This window comes from Geotrypetes seraphini, chromosome 9 (assembly GCF_902459505.1).
Source record: "Geotrypetes seraphini chromosome 9, aGeoSer1.1, whole genome shotgun sequence".
Classification (NCBI taxonomy): Eukaryota; Metazoa; Chordata; class Amphibia; order Gymnophiona; family Dermophiidae; genus Geotrypetes; species Geotrypetes seraphini.
In genome coordinates, this window is record NC_047092.1 from 83,430,119 (window position 1) to 83,450,774 (window position 20,656).

General features: G+C 43.0%; 1 protein-coding gene across 1 annotated transcript in view; it reads left to right on the forward strand.

The window, feature by feature from the left end:
- DGKI (diacylglycerol kinase iota) overlaps positions 1–20,656 on the forward strand; it is a 1,086,779-nt gene that overhangs the window by 400,690 nt on the left and 665,433 nt on the right. The window contains exon 8 of the mRNA XM_033957757.1: positions 4,362–4,478. Within this exon, the coding sequence (XP_033813648.1) occupies positions 4,362–4,478 (117 nt within the window). The remainder of the gene's footprint in view (positions 1–4,361; positions 4,479–20,656) is intronic.

Genomic DNA, 20,656 nt, shown 5'->3' on the forward strand with positions numbered 1-20,656 from the left:
CAATTCTTAACAAAATAGAATATATGAAGTTTGGAAAGACGACAAGAGATCCCAACAATGGAAGGCCAACTGTGGCATTCCACAAGGCTCACCACTATCATCTGCGCTATTTAAGATCTATTTAAGAGCACTTGGAAATAACCTGCCCTCGCCCCAGGATCACATCTTCTCTTATGCAGATGATATCTTCATTCTCTGTATAGCCAAAGAATCCTTCAATAGCACCCCAAATTACCTGAAAAATACTATTGACCTGAGTGCATGGACAATGAAGAACTTCCTCAAAACTAAACAAATCTAAAAAAAAATATTATGATTTGGAAACTATAACTCACTACCTTGCACAGAACTAGAACTGTCCACAGGTGAGTCTAAAGATAGAAAAATCCACAAAAGTACTGGGAGTTACACTAGACTCAAACTTAACCTTCAACATACATAGCACCTCTTTAATGAACAAATTCTTCTTTAAGATGAGACAACTGAGGACAATTAGGCCAGTCTTACCAAGACCACTTTCAGGACAGTAGCACAATCTGTCCTAATACCATACAATGCAGTGGCGTATCTAGGGTATGTGGTACCCGGGGCCCATCATTTTTTTGACACTCCCCCCCATCTATATGAAAAATATGATTTTTAGTAACAATCAACATATCGAACAACAAGAGTGTACCTAGGAAAAGGCAGCATCTTAAACACTGTAGTGAGCACTAGAACACCAACACATACATTGTAAAACTAAACAAGCCAGATCCCGCACAGTCAATTGATCCTGTAGTCAATGCCAACTGAAAACTGAAAAGGATTAGGTCCCAATTACTGCCCCACACTCTCTCTCTGTCATTAGCAAGACAGATGTATCTGGGGACAATATCTTTGAGACAAGAAATCTCCCAAACATGTCCAGTTTATTGTCAGCTTTACAACCCTTTTATATCATTTTACATGAGTCAATGTCGTCAGCATGTGACGTAAATACAAACCATATATGGACACAGGTCACATGAAACTTTAAAGAAATAACAAGCATCTTTCTATCTAAAGGCCAAAGTTTAAAGGTGCTTTGGTCAGCAGAGCCTTTTTCTTTATCTAAAGCTTCTTGCAAATACGATTATGAAAACAATTGAATTCACTTCACAACAAGATAAGAACACACATCTTCTCAAACATAAAATGGCCTTGCAGTATTTCAGAGAAGGAAAAACAAACAGGGTCTGGTTTTCTTACAGCTTCAAACACAGCCTAAGGAAAACTACGCGATATGTGTCCCTTCAAAAACTATGTTCTTTTCATACACACAGAACTGAGATACACCCAATATGGAATAATCACAAACTAAAAATAGAAATATGTAGACAAAAGTTAAACTGAACCGCCAAGAAACCAGACCCTGGATACAATGCAACACCACAAAAACAGTAACACATGTCCTCTAATACAGTACAAAATATAAAGACAGTAGATGTAAATTTGAAAAAACTGATACATAACAATCACCACTTTACAAATGAACAAATAAAAATAAAACAAATAATGAGAAATAAAAAAATACCATTTTATTGGACTAATCCCCGTAAGGTCGGTCCCCATCTCCGCAAACCACCTGATTCCATCCACACAAGCCTTGAATTGTGTATATTAAAGTATAAAAAGAAACAATATTCTGTACAATTGTCAATTTATAAATCAGCGTCTTCTCCCTACTCTCTCTTCCCCATTTCCCTTCAGCGTCCTCAGCTCACTCTCTCTCCACTTTCCTTCAGCGCATGCACATAAAAACAAGCAAGTAATTTTATATCATTTTCATTCTATTCATTCATAGAAATTAAAGTCTAAATAATGCCAGTCACATAACAAAACATGATTTTACAAAAATAATTTCCTGCAGTCAAGCCTGCAAGGATTACTAGATGTCTTTCAGCAGCTCCCCTCCCTCCCTCCCTCCCAAGTCAAAATGATCTACCAACAATACAATTTTAAAAACACAAAGCACGCTGTACGCAGAGAAAATGTTAATTATCATTTATATTCCGCGGGTTTTCAAAGAGGTCAAGGCAGATGACTTTATGCAATGTCACCTCAGTAACAACTATACAAAAATAGACAAATATTCCCCCTCTCTTTTTACTAAACCACGATAGCGGTTTTTAGCGCAGGGAGCTGCGCTGAATGCCCCATGCTGCTCTTGACGCTCATAGGCTCCCTGCGCTAAAAAACGCTATTGCGGTTTAGTAAAAGGGGGCCATAGTGCAAAATATAGACAGCATATATAAATTCTCAAAACGGACACATTTTGATCACTAAATTGAAAATAAAATAATTTTTCCTACCTTTGGTAATTTGATCAGTTTCTGGTTGAACTTTATTCTTCTGACTGTGCATCCAATATCTCTTCCCTTCTTTCAGCCTCCTGTATGCTTCCTCTCCTCCAGACCTCATTCCCTCCCCAAACTTTTTCTTTGTTTCACCCTGCCCCCTTCTTTCTTTTTCTCTCTCTCCATGCCCTCTTTCATTCTGTATGTCTGTTTTTCTCTCTCTCTCCGTGCCCCATTTATTTCTTTGTTTCACCCTGTCCCCCCCTTTCTTTCTTTCTCCCTGCCCTCCCCTATGCCACCACCATTGGGAAAATGCTGCCACCGCTACTGTTTCCGATGGCAGCGGTGGCACTCAAGTGGCTAAAGAGATGCAGTTTGCCGGCCTAGGGAGAACACTGGAGAGTGGCCAGCTGTGTACCCCCTTGGCGCGTAAACCCGGGGCGGACCACCCCACCCCACCCCCATCTTGGTATGCCACTGTCTGTACCTCACTCCCTCCCTATGACCAAAAATTCTCCTTTCTTCTATTCCCCGTGTACACAACCATCTCTTTCCCTCCTTTCCTCTCTCCCAAGTCCATGCCTTCTGTGTCCAAAAACACGTTCCCTCCTCCACCTCAGCATCTCTTTCCCTCCCTTCCTCTCTCCCAAGTCCATGCCTTCTGTGTCCAAAAACACATTCCCTCCCCTTCAGCATCTCTTTCCCTCCCTTCCTCTCTCCCAAGTCCATGCCTTCTGTGTCCAAAAATGCATTCCCTCCCCCACCTCAGCATCTCTTTCCCTCCCTTCCTCTCTCCCAAGTCCATACCTTCTGTGTCCAAAACGCACTCCTTCCCCCCTTTTGTGTTCCTTGTGTGCCTCCCAGCCCATCTTAGCAACTTTCTCAGTAAAATAGAGCTCGAGTCGCGAGGCTTGTCTTCTATTTTCTGCCTGTCCTGTCGCGCACACAAAGCCGACCGGAAGTCTTCCCCGACGTCAGCGCTGACGTCGGAGGGCAGGCTTTGCTTAAGCCCTCCCTCCGACGTCAGCGCTGACATCGGGGAGACTTCCGATCGGCTATATGTGAGCAGCAGGGCAGTAGGAACAGAAGATGAGCCTCATGGCTCGAGTTATATTTAACCCCACGGGTCCCCCGTCCAGCTCTCTCCTGTGCACCCCCTTGGGGTGTGCACCCGGGGCGGACCCCCCACCCCCACCCCCACTAGGTACGCTACTGCATACCTGGACTACTACAACTCATTATATTGTGGCATTACAGTAAAAGAATGCAAGAGACTACAACTACTATAAAACACGGCTACAAGACTAATTCTCAAAAGGAATTGATATGAGAGGGCAAGTCCACTATTAGAACAACTGCACTAGCTGCCAATGAAAAAGAGATTCCAGTTCACGATAGCCTGCATGGTTCACAAAGCGATCTATGGAGAAAACTTGGAGGGACTAACTTTTGATATTAAAGTTCCACACTGCTTTTTCAATTCACATGTATCGCAATGCTTCAATCTATCCTTCAACAAGTATGGCGGAAGATGTTTGAGGTTACCTTTGAATATCAAGGACCTCTTATTTGAAACAAACTGAAAACATACCTACGACAACCCACCACCTACCTTGACTTTAGGAGAAACTTAAGACATAGCTAGCCATTCTTTTATCCTTCACCCTTCCTCTAACAACCACCTCTTTAACAATGTAACTTCAAGATCTTGATCTAAATCTTATTGTAAACCGCATAGATTCCTTGCAGAAAATTGTAGTATAAAAGACTCTGTATTTTATTGTATTGCTCCTTGGATGACGTCACCCACATGTGAGAATATTTGCCTGCTGTCCTTGGATAACATCTGTTACAGGTAAATAACTGTACTGTATATCACATAGGTAACTCTTTATTCTCTCTTTCATCTTCCTCTCTACCTCTTTGACTTTTCCTCTATGTCCCTCAGTTTTCTAAGTATATGAAGATTTACTTTGTCGCTTGATTACTTGTATAGACTCTTTCTCTCTTCAATCTCATGGATAACTGTATGCTTTTTTTCAGTTTCACAATAAAGTTACCTGCTTCTTGTTACATCACATTGAAGAACCATGCTCTTTAGGAGCTCATGCTGCTGTGATTATTCCCCCTAGTTGGATCATTAAAGTGAAGAAGCTTCAGGTAAATGCATGCCAAGCCTTTTTTCAGGAATACCATTTTACCTTATGTCATATGGCATTCCTTTTCATGTCACACATTGCCATTGACTAGAAAAATTAGCTGCCAGTAATATAAATAGTACTCCTGAAATTCAGCTGCAGTAGCATTTAATTTAAATGCCAGATGCCTCATAATTTTTACACCAGAATATTCACTGCTGGTATCTTGATAAAGGGCATAGCTAAATATCCATGTATAATCTGACCACTGGCAGTTATCAGACTGGTACCTAGATAGCTAACCAGATAGCTAGGACAGCTTTTGAACTGTCCTAACTGTATCTGGGTAGATACCCAATTAATGAATTGAATATCACTGCAAGTTGGGTAACCAGAAAACATGTCCATGCTCCACCCCTGGACTGCCCCAACACTACTTGGGGAGTGCCAGAATTGTCAGAAAGGATTTTCAATGACATTATCGAGACAATGCTGATGAAAATCTGGGTATTGTTTTCAGGAGCAGAACTTAGTCAGGTAGGAGCTATTCCTACTGTTTGAGATTGTTTAAAAAAAAAAGTACAAAGTAAAACATCAGCAAAAACATAAAAACAGTAAAATCAGAACAGCTTTGCCATGTGTTTAAAAAATAAGATTCAGTGCTTTCCAGTATCCCATTAGCGATGATATATGTTTCAGTTCTTCTAGCAACTGATTCCATCCCTCCTGCACTAGCTGCCTAAATGCTTTTTTTCTCCACTTCTGTTTTCCAAAAATTTTTGTATCAGGAACAAGTAATAAGCTCTTTTGTACAGAGCCCAGTTTGTATTTCATATTTCATTTATTGTCTTCCAAAATATTTTAATCCAGTGCCTTTTATACATTTATCCTTAATGCATTTGGTCCTTGGCGCTCTGTATTATGAGTACAGTCATTACATGTCATGTAATGTTATCTAGCTCTTGTATTCTGCCAATTCCCACCAACATTGGTTCAAAGCAGATAAAAGAATAAACAATACAACAGAATATTCCACAAATATGTCAGCACAGACATCAAATAATTAGAAGAAGAATATATTAAATAATAATTTTTTTAATGTTTATGGATGGAAAGATATGAAGATGAAGCTTGTAACTCAGATGGAAGAGAAATCCCAAAATGAACTGCTTGATAGTGGAAAGAGTCCGTTAAAAGTTTTTTAGACCTGACCCCAGAGAGCGAGGGAAAAATTAAAAGGAAAAGATCTCTAGCACCGGAGTAACTATGATGTAGGAGGAAATTAAATAACTCCAACAGATATTCAGGAATGGTCCCTTGAAACATCTTAAATATCATACATGCAAGTTAAAAAAAAATAACAAAAAAAAGAGCTCATACAGGAAGCCAGTGAAGAGAAATCAAGCCAGGAGAAATCCTGTCAAACTTTTTCATTTGAAATAGAAGTTTGGCAGCAGTGTTTTGAAGTAATTGTAAGTCACATCAAGAAGCAGGTTAGAGAGCTCAAGAGATTCATTGAGGAGGCCTGCAGGATGGTGGAGGTGCAGGAACACCAACAAGTAAGAAGGGAAACAACAGATGGAAGACAGAATCCACCAGATGCCGGGGGACAGGAACCAATATATGGAGGACAGATTCCACCAGATGCCAGGAGGGAAGGACAGATTCCAACAGAAGCCAGAGGGGAAGGACCTTGCGGAGGAACTGAGCAGGCAGAGGAGACAGAGACCCATCAGAATCCAGAGGAAGGAGTGGCGGATCGAGTCACTGATACAGACCTGAGACCCAGGAGGAAGCTGAGGAAGGGGAAATCTGCAATCGTAGTGGGAGACTCAATCCTGAGAGAGTTGGACAGCCACATAGCAGGAGGCAGAGATGACCGACTAGTGACATGTCTTCCAGGGACGAGAACTAAGGACATCTCCGACAGAATCGAAAGAATCCTGGAAGGAGCTGAGACGGAGGAAACAGCAGTGATAATCCACATTGGAACCAACGACGTCAACAGAAGGAACTACAACAGGACTACACTGACTGAGCAGTTCAGGACACTCGGGAGGAAACTGAAGCTGAAGACAAGGAAGATTGCTTTCTCAGAGATCCTGCCAGTGCCGAGGGCAGATGCAAGGAGGCAGACCGAGCTGCAAGCAATAAACGGTTGGCTGAGGAGATGGTGCGAAGAGGAAGGTTTTCACTTTGTACGGAAATGTACAACTTTCCTGGGGAAGAACAAGCTCTAAAGGAGGGACGGACTGCACCTGAGCACGGATGGGACAAGGAGGCTGGCACACAACATCCAGAACCGCATAGACATGGCTTTAAACTGAGGAGAAGGGGAAAGACAAAGAGGCACTTCTTAAACTGTTTTTCAGGCTGAAAGAAGTGACCTTTCTGGACAGTAAGATCAGTATGTTTCCAGACGTCTCAAAAGCAACTCAGACCAGATGGAAGAGGTTCCTTGAACTGAAACAGTTTGTAATACAGTTGGGGGCCAAATACCAATTGAGATATCCTTGTAAATGTAAGATCCTTCTGGATCAACATTCATATATATTTTTTGAGCCCTCACAATTACAATTTTTTCTCGAAGGAAAGGGAATAACAACTTCAAATATCTCTGAAGGGAATGTAGGATCAATCCCATAGTAATGTAAGAAGAAGATGTACTCTACAAATATGGTTTACTGAATTAATCCATTATAAATATCTCTCATAAATGTGAATTGTTTCTCCTCTAGAATGTGGACTAACTAAGAGCGAAATTTTGTTTAATTATGAAACGGATACTATCCATATATTTTTTCCTTTTAAAAATTTTGTGGAATTTCTCTCTTTATTTTCTTATACAAGTAATGTATATGTATCTATATATAAAATGATAAATAAAAAAACAAACAAAAAAGAAAGATAGAAATATGATGGCAGATAAAGACCAAATGGCCCATCCAGTCTGGCCATCTGCAGCATCTACTATCTCCTCCTCTCCCTAAGAGATCCCACGTGCCTTTCCCACACTTTCTTGAATTCAGAAACAGTCTCTCTCTCCATCTCTTCTACCATCCTTTCTGAACAAAAGTATTTCCATAGATTACTCCTGAGCCTATCACCTCTTAACTTCATCCTATGCTCTCACTCAAAAGCTTCCTTTCAAATGAAAGAAACTTACCACATCACATTTATGTCACATAGGCATTTAAACATCTTTGTCATATCTCGCTTCTCCTGCCTTTCCTCCAAATTGAGATCTTTAAGTCTGTCCCCATATGCCTTATTTATTTATTTAAAACATTTTAAATCTGCCTTTATCCAAGGTGGCTTACAAGTTTCCATACACACTAAAATTGCAAAATAAAAAAAGTTTCCATCTATATATATATATATAAAATCGGAGGTGTGTATGTGCCGTGATCACGCAAAAACGGCTTGACCGATTTGAACGAAACTTGGTATGCAGATCCCTCACTACCTGGGATGATATTTTCTGGGGGTCTCGCGGCCCACCTGCACACGTGGGCGGAGCTACAAACATAAAATCAGCTTTCACCCATTCATGTCAATGGAAAAAATGTAAAAAGCTGCCATTCTCACAGTAATTCAAAAACGGCTTGACCGATTTGAACGAAACTTGGTATGCAGATCCCTCACTACCTGGGGTGATATGTTCTGGGGGTCTCGCGGCCCACCTGCACACGTGGGCGGAGCTACAAACAGAAAATCAGCTTTCACCCATTCATGTCAATGGAAAAAATGTAAAAAGCTGCCATTCTCACAGTAATTCAAAAACGGCTTGACCGATTTGAACGAAACTTGGTATGCAGATCCCTCACTACCTGGGGTGATATGTTCTGGGGGTCTCGCGGCCCACCTGCACACGTGGGCGGAGCTACAAACATAAAATCAGCTTTCACCCATTCATGTCAATGGAAAAAATGTAAAAAGCTGCCATTCTCACAGTAATTCAAAAACGGCTTGACCGATTTGAACGAAACTTGGTATGCAGATCCCTCACTACCTGGGGTGATATGTTCTGGGGGTCTCGCGGCCCACCTGCACACGTGGGCGGAGCTACAAACAAAATCAGCTTTCACCCATTCATGTCAATGGAAAAAATGTAAAAAGCTGCCATTCTCACAGTAATTCAAAAACGGCTTGACCGATTTGAACGAAACTTGGTATGCAGATCCCTCACTACCTGGGGTGATATGTTCTGGGGGTCTCGCGGCCCACCTGCACATGTGGGCGGAGCTACAAACTGAAAATCAGATTTCACCCATTCATGTCAATGGAAATAATGTAAAAAGCTGCCAACGCAAAAACGGCTTGCCCGATTTGAACGAAACTTGGTATGCAGATCCCTCACTACCTGGGATGATATGTTCTGGGGGTCTCGCGGCCCACCTGCACACGTGGGCGGAGCTACAAACATAAAATCAGCTTTCACCCATTCATGTCAATGGAAAAAAATGTAAAAAGCTGCCATTCTCACAGTAATTCAAAAACGGCTTGACCGATTTGAACGAAACTTGGTATGCAGATCCCTCACTACCTGGGGTGATATGTTCTGGGGGTCTCGCGGCCCACCTGCACACGTGGGCGGAGCTACAAACAGAAAATCAGATTTCACCCATTCATGTCAATGGAAAAAATGTAAAAAGCTGCCATTCTCACAGTAATTCAAAAACGGCTTGACCGATTTGAACGAAACTTGGTATGCAGATCCCTCACTACCTGGGGTGATATGTTCTGGGGGTCTCACGGCCCACCTGCACACGTGGGCGGAGCTACAAACTGAAAATCAGATTTCACCCATTCATGTCAATGGAAATAATGTAAAAAGCTGCCAACGCAAAAACGGCTTGCCCGATTTGAACGAAACTTGGTATGCAGATCCCTCACTACCTGGGGTGATATGTTCTGGGGGTCTCGCAGCCCACCTGCACACGTGGGCGGAGCTACAAACAGAAAATCAGATTTCACCCATTCATGTCAATGGAAAAAATGTAAAAAGCTGCCATTCTCACTGTAATTCAAAAACGGCTTGACCGATTTGAACGAAACTTGGTATGCAGATCCCTCACTACCTGGGGTGATATGTTCTGGGGGTCTCGGGGCCCACCTGCACACGTGGGCAGAGCTACAAACAGAAAATCAGATTTCACCCATTCATGTCAATGGAAAAAATGTAAAAATCTGCCATTCTCACATTCATTCAAAAACGGCTTGACCGATTTGAACAAAACTTGGTATGCAGATCCCTCACTACCTGGGGTGGTATGTTCTGGGGGTCTCGCGGCCCACCTGCACACGTGGGCGGAGCTACAAACAGAAAATCAGATTTTACCCATTCAAGTCAATGTAAAAAATGTAAAAAGCTGCCATTCTCACAATAATTCAAAAACGGCTTGACCGATTTGAACGAAACTTGGTATGCAGATCCCTCACTACCTGGGGTGATATGTTCTGGGGGTCTCGCGGCCCACAACTCTATGTTGCTTGCTCAAGGGTGGGTTCACCCAAGAATTTATATGTTCTTGCTCCTGGAGGTGAAACTAAAAATGTTGTTTATAATCAAGTTTTGCGTTAGTTGTATTGTATTCATTTTGTCAAATATTTCACATTATAATTTGAATATATGTGTGTGTGAGCAAATTCCACCTTCCTTCCCTTCCCACCTACTTGCCCAGGACTTTAACTCTGAACCCTTTCCATATGTATATAAAAGTGTTTAATGCTATCCAACCTGGCCCATATGCCTAAGGCCTCACCCACAGGAAGGGCCTATTCAGGTTGGCCCAGGCATCTGAGACCCTGCCTGTGGGCGGGATTTGAGCCGCTTGGGCCTATCAGGCCCTAAGGACAGCCATTCAACAGATGGCTGGCCTGTCGGACGGACGGGCTTGGCACCCATCCATCCGACCAACGATTTAAAGGGGGGTTGGGGAGGGTCGTGGGGTTGGCGGGGGGGGGGGGGTCATATTTTAGTGGGGGTGGGGTAGGGGGTGTCACTGGGCCAGGAGGGCTTGGGCTCCTTCCTGGCCCCGATCGTGTCAGGCGGGTGGGGGGTCGCGGTGCTGCCGGGCTGGGAAGGCTTGGGCTCCCTCCTGGCCCCGATTGTGTTGGCGGGTGGGGGGGTCGTGGTGCTGCTGGGCCAGGAGGGCTTGGGCTCCCTCCTGGCTCCATCGGAATTGGCCGGTGGGTGCGTGAGGGTGCCACCGGGCAGGAGGGCTTGTGCTCCCTCCTGCCCTGATTGTGTCGGGGAGGTTTGGGGTTGCCTCTGAGCAGGAGGGCTTGGGCTCCCTCCTGCCCGGATCGTTGTTTTTGACAGACACCGGTTACAGAATCCAGCTTTTAAGCGAAGGACTGGCTCCTCCTTCGCCTAAAAGTTCTTGTTTTGGGCGTTTGGGAGTTAGGCTTTTTTTAGGTTGATTATATGGTGTTAGTGGTCTGGGCGTTTAAACAGCTGAACATAGAGGCAGGCCATTATCAAAAAAAACCCTCCTTTTGGATGTTTTTTTTTATAATGGACATTTTCCCTGCTTCTACTTTCAACGTTTATGGCCTTAGGCCAAAAAGGGACTTAGACTTTTTTTTTTTTTATTATGCCCCTCTAATTGTAGCAAATGATGTACAATTTAATCTCAACAGAGGAATAAAAGACCTCAAAAAATCCCTGGTGCTGAGTCAATTGAAAAACATCATTAAGGGGTTTAAGGGTACTATCACCGGTCAAAAATCTCTGATGAAATTTGAATATTTATTTTGAATTTATTTCTACTCAAAACAACTGTAATGGCAACAAGTTAACTTTATCAACAGATCAACACTGAAAAAAGGACTTGCATATATAATATCTATGAGAACGAGATTTTCTATCTCATAGAGCTCTCAGACACCTGCGCCGTTAAATCATAATCGATTGTTCCAACAGCTTATGCAGGTTGAGGGTATCTTTCATTGAGCTCTATATGGTGTGAAAAAGCTTTGTGCAATAAACTTAAATAAAGTGCAAGGTGCTACTATAATAACTTAAATTAGCACTTATCTTATAATGCCTTTTGTTGTAGAAAAATTAATTCAATACATTGTGCCCAACGGGACCCGTTTCGCCTTACTGTTGGCTTCTTCAGGGGTCTGGTCATAGGCTGCATGAACTGACATTTTAAATATTAAGTTATTACCACACAGTTATGAGTGTTTGGGTGATAGGGTTCTTGTTTTCTATTATTCAAAAATATTTTTAGAATTGTGAAGTGGAATAATTGTATTTTTATACTGTTAAATGAATAATAATAAAAAGAAGTTAAGAAAAATTAATTTGGATATAGCTTCTTTATATTTGCTATTTATACAATTTCTTTGGAGCTATTAAAATTAAATAGATTTACCCGACATAGGATGAATTGATATATTAGAATACTAATAAAATCTCCTTGTAATGCATTTGCATAGCGTTCTTGGTGGCTGCTAAGATGATCATCTGGGGCTGCATAACTCCGTTATGTGTGCTCGGCTAAATATCAGCCGGGCCTCATAATCTCCAGAAGCCTGCCTGGTCACACTTAAACCCAATATTCAGTGCTGGTGCCCGGACATGGCCTGGCACTGAATATTGGGGACTAATTCAGCTGGCAATAGTAAGCGTTTACAAAAAGCTGACTCCCGCCAGCTGAATATTGGAGGGTCCAGACATCCACTAAATCTAGGCTCAATAGCAAAGTTCACTGCCCTTGATCTGATCATCCTTAAAACTTAGAACATCCCACTGAGGTGTCCAACTCTGGATCCAATATTAAAGTCCTCAGCAAATATCATAGTCACCCCTATCAATTGAATTAAAATTGTTAAGAAGGACTGAAAAAACAGTCTGGAACTTGAGGTACATAAATGGATATTATAATTACATTTGTGGATCCCAAGATGCCATAAACTACCATGTAGCACCTTTCAGAGTCTGATATGACACTAGTTATTTTAAATTTCATGGTCTTCTTAATAAGAATAGCAACTCCCGCTTTACTTGAACCAGATGAAACCTAAAAACATTGACCCACCCATGATTGAGTTTTTGTTGTTCAGCGTCACTTAGCTTGATTTCTTGCAGCATGAAATATCTGTGTTATGTCTATGGAGTGCTTGTAATATTATAGTTCTCTTAATAGGTGAATTTATACCAGAGACATTCCAAGATGTTACCCTTAAGCTATTACAGCCAGAAAGGGTAACGGGCAATCCACAGCATATTGCTCGAATAGGATATATCTGCTGGAACGTACGCAGGTGAGCTGGACTCATTTAGAACACTGGTCTTTGACCTGTGGGCCGCCGCATGAGCGGTCTGCTGGGCACGATGGACCACTGGTCTGACCCAGCAATGACAATTCTTATGTTCTTATGCCCAGTCCCCACTCCAGAAATCATCCTCCAGAACAAGATAGCACAAAAATCTCAATTATCAACACCCTCAGTCCTAATTCCTGCTATATTAATTATAGTAGGGATCTTTGCACCTTTCCTGAAAGAAATGAAAAGTTTAGCCATCACTATAGATAAACTTTCTATAAATAAAAATGTTAGAAAACTCCATTTAAGCTGGAGCTATACCCAGTGGTAAATCATTAGCTACTATTGCAACCTCAATTGGAGTGATCGCAGCATCTAGTCCACAGGTGTCAAAGCCGGTCCTCGAGGGCCAGAATCCAGTCGGGTTTTCAGGATTTCCCCAATGAATCTGCATGAGATCTATTTGCATGCACTGCTTTCAATGCATATTCATTGGGGAAATCCAGAAAACCCGACTGGATTCCAGCCCTCGAGGAGGGACTTTGACACCCCTGATCTAGTCTATGCTACTATTGTATTCCTGTTGAACTCTTAGACAGTTCAATTTTCTCTAAGTATTGATTGATATGTTTTGGGGTTTTTTTTTCTTAATTGAGGCATTTCCTGATTATAGTTTTTTTGGTAAAAATCTAAAAATTGGTGTTAAATGTGTTCTTCCTGGATAATTAACTTCCCTTTATTTCCCTTTATTTTTGGAATATTGATCATTGTTTGCCACTTTTTTTAGTTTTCTGGCTATTAAATCCTCCTGGCTTATTTCTGAATTCATAATATGTCTGTTGTAACTCTCTGAGTTGGTATTCTATTAATGCTGAGAAAGAAACCAAATAGGGCATGGGACAGTATACATCAACTTATTTATTTATATAAAAATAAAAACTGAATACGGTCGCAACCCCGGGCTCCTGATCACCGCAGCGAGCTGGGTTCACAGCGACCATTACTGCTCACAGGGCGTTCCCTCCAACTAGGGAATCCTTCAGGCCACCTAGGCATCGGCCTAGGGTGTAAACCAATAGGTAAAATATCCACAGTGAAAGCAGGCTAGGAAACCACACACACTCAAAAAGGTTCAAAAATAAAGATATACTTTTATTTCTGACCCTGGGTCAGACGGTTCTGGTACTATCAGTAGGTTGTAACATTTTCCAGTACATTTGTTCAGAAACCAAAGTATGCAAAAACAGGGCCAACCTGGCCACACTGGCTTCACAAGCACTAGAATGAATGTTGTACCAAAAATTTAAAAAAAGTAAAGAAAACACAAAACCAGAATTATGGCTAGACTTCAGTCTCAGTAACTCAGTCTTCTTCACCAGCCTTTCAAGGATAGTGGTAAGTTTAGCAATGTTCTTTTTCTATGGAGGAGCATTAAAGAACAAAACACAAGGTTCTGGTTTACATGACCAAAAGACTTTTCCAAAACCATAAAGTATACTGCCCAAAACTGACACTCTGGTACAGGCTGACTGCAGCTAAGGAATTATACCAAACAGAACTCCTCCTGGATGACGTTCCCTGCATCAGTTTATCAGTAGTTAATTAACTTCCAGCTGTGAGGAGAGGAGAGCAAGCAAAAAAGGCTCCGTCATTTGCAAATGTCCCAATAGTACAAAGCAACAAGCAGTGAGAGAGAATACCTCAGAGCCTAGCTCTGGAAAGTTAGACAATTTTGCTCACAAAATAAACTTAGTCACAAAACTGCACAAAACAGGTAAGCATAAAAAAAAATAGCATAATACTTCCAACCTCTAAGCTTGTGTCCATGGCTTCCAACCTCTCACTAGGTATACTTGGCATATCAGTGTCCACGGGTTCCCAGCTTTGTGACTGTCTCTCTCTGGTGGGTTCAGACCCTTCTGACATATCCACCGTTTCCCAGTCTCATCCCAGTTCTTCAGCATTTAACTGGGGAACTGAGTTGTGCTGCCTTGCAGGCTCATGTTCCCAGTTTCTCTGTCCCTCCTCCTCTCTGGGTCTCAGCTGCCTCATTTTAACAGGCTCCAATTCACCTCTCCCTGCTCTAAAGATGGGGAAGGGAGAAAGCTCCCTCTGCAGTTGTGTCTGCTTATGTGACAGCTTCCTGCTATTACTCTGGCTTTCTGAGAGCTGTAGTTTCCTGGCTCCTGAGTTCTTTTGTGAGCCAATAGCAGGCTTGCTAGAATAACCTGCAGTTGGCCTGGACTCATGTGCCTCAGGCCGCGCCCCCAGGTGGGACCTAAGGCTCCAGGGCCTATTCTGATTGGCCCACGCGCCTTAGGCCCCACCAGTAGGCGGAGCTTTAGGATGGATGGGCCAATCCGGCCTCATTCCTTCGTTGGCTGCCTGCCGGACAGGCGGGTTTGGCTCCCGTCTGTCCGGCCAACTACTAAAGGTACGGGGAAGGGGGGGTGGGGGGGTCGTGGGGGTCGCCAGGGGGATCGCGGGTCGGCTGGGGGGCGGTCGGAGGTTCTTGGGGGGGGGGGGGGTTTGCGTCGAGGGCAGGAGGGCCTGGGATCCCTCCTGCCCGTAATGTAGTGCGGGGTGGGGTTAGGGGTTCGCCGTGGCCAGGAGGGTTTGGGCTCCCTTCTGGCCCAACTACCAAAGGTACGGGGAAGGGGGGTGGGGGGGTCGTGGGGGTCGCCAGGGGGATCGCGGGTCGGCTGGGGGGCGGTCGGAGGTTCTTGGGGGGGAGGGGGGTTTGCGTCGAGGGCAGGAGGGCCTGGGATCCCTCCTGCCCGTAATGTAGTGCGGGGTGGGGTTAGGGGGTCGCCGTGGCCAGGAGGATTTGGGCTCCCTCCTGGCCCGATATTGTTGGGGAGTCGGCGGTCCTTCGGGGGGGGGGGGAGGGATGTATCGGACGTCGGGGGGGGGCATCAGGCTTTCAGGATGGGGACAGACCTTCAAGGGGGGACAGTGCACGGAAGTCAGGGGGGGTGAACGGAGAGTCGGGACAGCGCACGGAAAGTCAGGGCGGGCGAAAGGAGCGTCGGGCAGCATGCGCGGTATACCCGTGAGCGCGGTATATCAAAGTTTTTGTGCAAATCATCGTGATTTCTGCGCGCTATATCCGTGTGCGCGTTTTATACGGGTGCGTGTTATTTGCGTGAAAATACGGTATATATAGACAGATATATATATATATATATACATATATAGATAGATACATAAATAAAATGTCCTTTGTCTTGGTGACCCTTGGTGACCTAACACAGTCTGTGTTTGACCCTCCAAACACAAGCCTGCCTCAGGGAAGTAGTGGTTAGTTCACTAGATGGCACTGTTGTACTTGAATCACACACTCTAAAATTTGGGCTTACACTTGTACAAAGTGAAAGTTCACGAAGTAGGTTGATATGTACTGTCCCACTCCCCACTTGGCTTCTTTCTCAGTATTGTTCTGCATGGGGTAATTTTATCTAGTTTTTTTGTGCTTTTCATTCTATTAATGCCAACTGTAATGCTTGTAATTCCCCTCTTAGCCTATCCAGTTCAAGCTTCAGCTCCAATACTTTGATATTTTTAAATGTGTTGCATGTATTTCTTGCTTTCCTTTCTTTTCCTATCCTCCCACATAATAAAGACTCCATGAACTGTGAACTTTCATATAGTCCCCCAGATTCTATATATATTACTAAAAATTGCACATGCAAATTTGGGGCATACCTAATTTGTGCATACAATATAATTGAGTAATGAACCAGTTACCCAACGGCATACCTAGGGTATGTGACACCTGGGGCTGCTCATTGTTTAACCCCCCCCCAATATAAAAATGAATCAGAGGAGCACCACCTGTATCTGTGGCAGCCTTATCCCCACAAAATCTCAGGAAGGACATACAAAACTCCTAATTGATTCTATTAAATTATGCCCTATTGGAAACCATAGGAGGGGCCTACCTAGACACTATCAGGTCTACCCACTGCACTCATACAAGGACCCACTCGTTCTCTCAACATATAAAAACCAGGAAAAAAAAAAAAGAGAAAAAAAGAGATAAAAGTGGAGAAAAAGCCTCAGTTCGTATTCATATGGCAAAAAAATCCACTTGTAAATCACCAACAAACAAGGCCCGAAATGTATCGATCCACTCAGCAATGAGAAACACTAAAGTAGCCCTCGTAGGAACCAGCTAAAAAAAACAACAGCACGCTAAATTACAAAACTTCAAAAAATGTGAGTGACCATTACTCATGAACGGTTGTTAATTATACTTTTATTCACTGCTCTCTCCACTATTCTCCACAATTGGAAAGATTCCACTAAATTACATGTCAGTCAATGGTGGAACTCAATTTGTCTCCTCGTGAAATATGAATGTCATTTTGCTGAACACAATAATTCCATGTCCTCTTATGCAAAAATTTGGTCCCCCTTGCTTGAATATTGTAAATCAGACACTTGACTACTGCACTCATTAGTATAATTTGTATCTTGCCTCACCCTTAGTCTTTTCATTTCAGGCACCTCTCTGGTTTTACCATGTTTCATTTAATATTGTTTATGTCAATTTCTTTATTTTATGCTTAGATCATTTAAACTGATTACTCTGGTACATTGTTAGAACTTGCACCTATTATGTCTTATTTCCTTTTCCTGAACTAATGTCTTCTCAACTTCTATTTTATTTCTGATGCATTCAATCATTTATGACCATTATTCCACTGTGGATGCACTTCACATTTGTTAATGACATTGTTATAATGTGCGCCTTGTTGGAGCACGCATATTGTTGGCTTTGTATTTCATCTTTTATAAAATCAATAAAACTTTTTGAACAATAAAAAATGTGAGTGAAGCAAGCAGCACATATATGGGTCTCAAACAAAGTCAAAGGTAAGCAGGAAAAGACAAACACTTAGCTGCAGACGGTGTCCAGGCTGTCTTCCATGCATCCAGAAAGTGCAAGCCTGTCTGGCCCCGCAGCCATTCTTTCCCGACGGGAAAACCTCCGTTTTGCTAAGCTGCGTCAGGGGAATGATTCCAGCCTACTCCACCAGCAACTGTAGAGGATCTCCAAGTGCTCCAACTGCTCACATCCGAACACATAGAAGCTGAGGCTTAGGATACTCCAGCAACCAACTCCTCCCCTTTTAGTTAGACCAATCCTCAGCCAGATTCAGCCAAAAAATGCCGCCCACTCTATCCGGGCATTTAGCCCAGCTGGGTGAACGGTTTGTAGATTATAAGTCCACCTCTCTTCCCTCTGATGTAACTGACGTCTCCAGTCACCACATCTAACAGAACAGGGGAGATAATCAATCATCACACAACGTAGTGAACTAAAAACATGTTAGGCTTCAAGGCAGTGCACCACCAGGGGTTCCTCCACTCTTGGTATGTATACATGACTTGTACTCCAGTAATCTGACTTTCAATTTCCAAGAGGTCTGTCCCCCCCTGCTCCCCTTCCCCTGCTCCCCCTCCCCCCTCCATCCCACTCCGTACCCCCATGGTATTCCCTGAGGAAGGGAATTTTGGTCTTCAAAATTAGTAAAAAAATGTATTAAAATTAGTCCAATAAAAAGAATACCTTATTTCCATTTTCTATGTATGAATGTTTTATCAATACAGCTACAATACTATTTTATTCTAAAGCAACACAAAAAAATAAAGAATCTTTTTTCTACCTTTTGTCATCATCTCTAGTTTCCTTATCTTCTCTTCACTCTCCATTCCATCCTGTGTCTGCCCTCTTTCTCTGTCCCTTCCATTTTTTTTCTTTCTGTCTCCACTCCCTCCCTCAGGTACTGTCATCTCTCCCTTCTCCTTTCCTTCCCTCCTTTCCACCCCAACTCACCCTGTAGTCTGGCATCTGCTTTCCTTTCCCCTTGCCCTGGGATCTCTCTCCTCTTTTCTCCTTCCATCTCTCCCTCTCCCTTCATGCTCTGGTATCTCCTTTCCTTCCTTTTCCTCCCTCCCTTCCTGATTGTCTGGCATCTCAGTCTCTTTCCCTTCCCTTATGCCCTGGAATCTTTCTCCTCTCCTTCCCTTCCATTCCATCTCTCCCTCCCCCTCCTTGCTCTATCTCCTCTCTCTCTTCCTCCTTCCCTCCTTTCTTCCTGGTCTGGCATCTGTCTCCTTTCCTTCTTTCTTTTCCCTCCCTCCTTTCCTTCCCCATGGTCTGGCATCTCTATTTTGTCTCTTCTCTTCCCTGGTCTTCCTTCTCCTTCCCTCCCTCTCCCCAATTGGGTGCAGCATTTCTCTCCCCTCTCTCCCTCTCTTTGTCACCTTCCAGTTGGCAGTGCAATGTTCACAATTTTCTGCTCTTGCTGACGTCGAGCCTTCCTCTCTGCTGGGTCCCACCTACTTCCTGTTTCTGTGAAGGCAGGACCCAACAGAGAGGAAGGCCTAACACCATCAAAAGCAGTGAATTATAAATGTTGCTGCTGCTGCTGCCCAGAAGACATTCTTGATGCTGGCGCCAACCCTTGGTGGACCGCTGCCCCAGCCACCTCCCCTTGGTACACAACTGCAATTAATGGTTTGACTGTGAACTACTAACCACCAAACAGGAACTAAGAAAATTGAAGAGAATTTGGCAAAAAACAAACAGTGAGTCAGACAAGACAAGCTGGAAACAAAAAAATGAAAATATACAAAAATCTGATCAAAGAAATACGCACTAAGCACTATGCAAAAAAAAAAATTGGTACTTCAAAAATAAACAGTAAAGAATTGTTCAAACTGGTAAAAACACTAACCGATACAACACAAATCCTGAAAAAGGACAATGAGCGCACTCCATCGGCACAAACCCTTGCCAACTTTTTAAAAAATAAAATTGCTGATCTAAGAGCAACCCTACCCACAACCACAACAAATACACCTCACTACCTCGAACCCCATGACCAATACTCCAGAGTAGACATGATGTGGGACCACTTCGAATATCCAAACTGGCAACAGTTCCTAAATTTATTCAACAATTACACCAAATCTAACTGTCTAGCATGTCCCCCCCAAATCATGACAGTTGCCCCACCAGACTTCAAAAAAGAACTATTTGCATGGCTAACAACTGCCCTTACAAGCGGAACACTAAACAAGAAAACGGGACACATATTAATCACTTCCATCCCTAAAGATCAGAAAACCTCTACAGCACTGACATCCAACTTCAGACCCATAGCAAGCATTCCCCTTTTCACAAAGATACAGGAAGGATTGGTCAATCTTCAACTAGTAAATTACCTAGACAAATTTAACATCCTTAGTGAACACCAATCAGGATTCAGGAAAGGATACAACACAGAAACTGTCTTAGCCTCCTTATTGAACCACCTTTATGATCTCTTTAGCAAAGGCAAAAGCGCACTGATCCTACAACTTGACCTCAGCAGTGCGTTCAACCTGGTAGACCATGAGATCATGCTACTGTGCCTTGATGTAGTGGTAATCTCTGGAAAGGTAAAGAAATGGTTCCAAGAATTCCTAACTAACAGATCCTACCGAGTAATCAGCAATGGAAATTACTCCAACCCATGGAAAAACCCGTCGGGTGTGCCTCAAGGCTCCCCCCTATCGCCCACCTTATTCAATATCTATATCGCCTCCTTAGGTCACCCCCTACAAAAACTAAACTTGGAGCACTACATATACGCAGACGACATATCCATTCTAATCCCCTTAAACGACATCACAAATGAAATTTTAGACAACTTCTCAAACATAATGACGGAAATCGAAAAATGGACCACCAATTTTAAACTGAAACTAAACGCAGAGAAGACAAAAGTCTTTCTGGCAAGCCCTAATGACAAAATTACGAGAACATCGATAAAAATAAACAATCAGGAATACCCAAAAGCCACACACCTAACCATGACTGACCACACAAACTTACTAGTGAAAAAATGCTTCTTCACGCTATGGAAA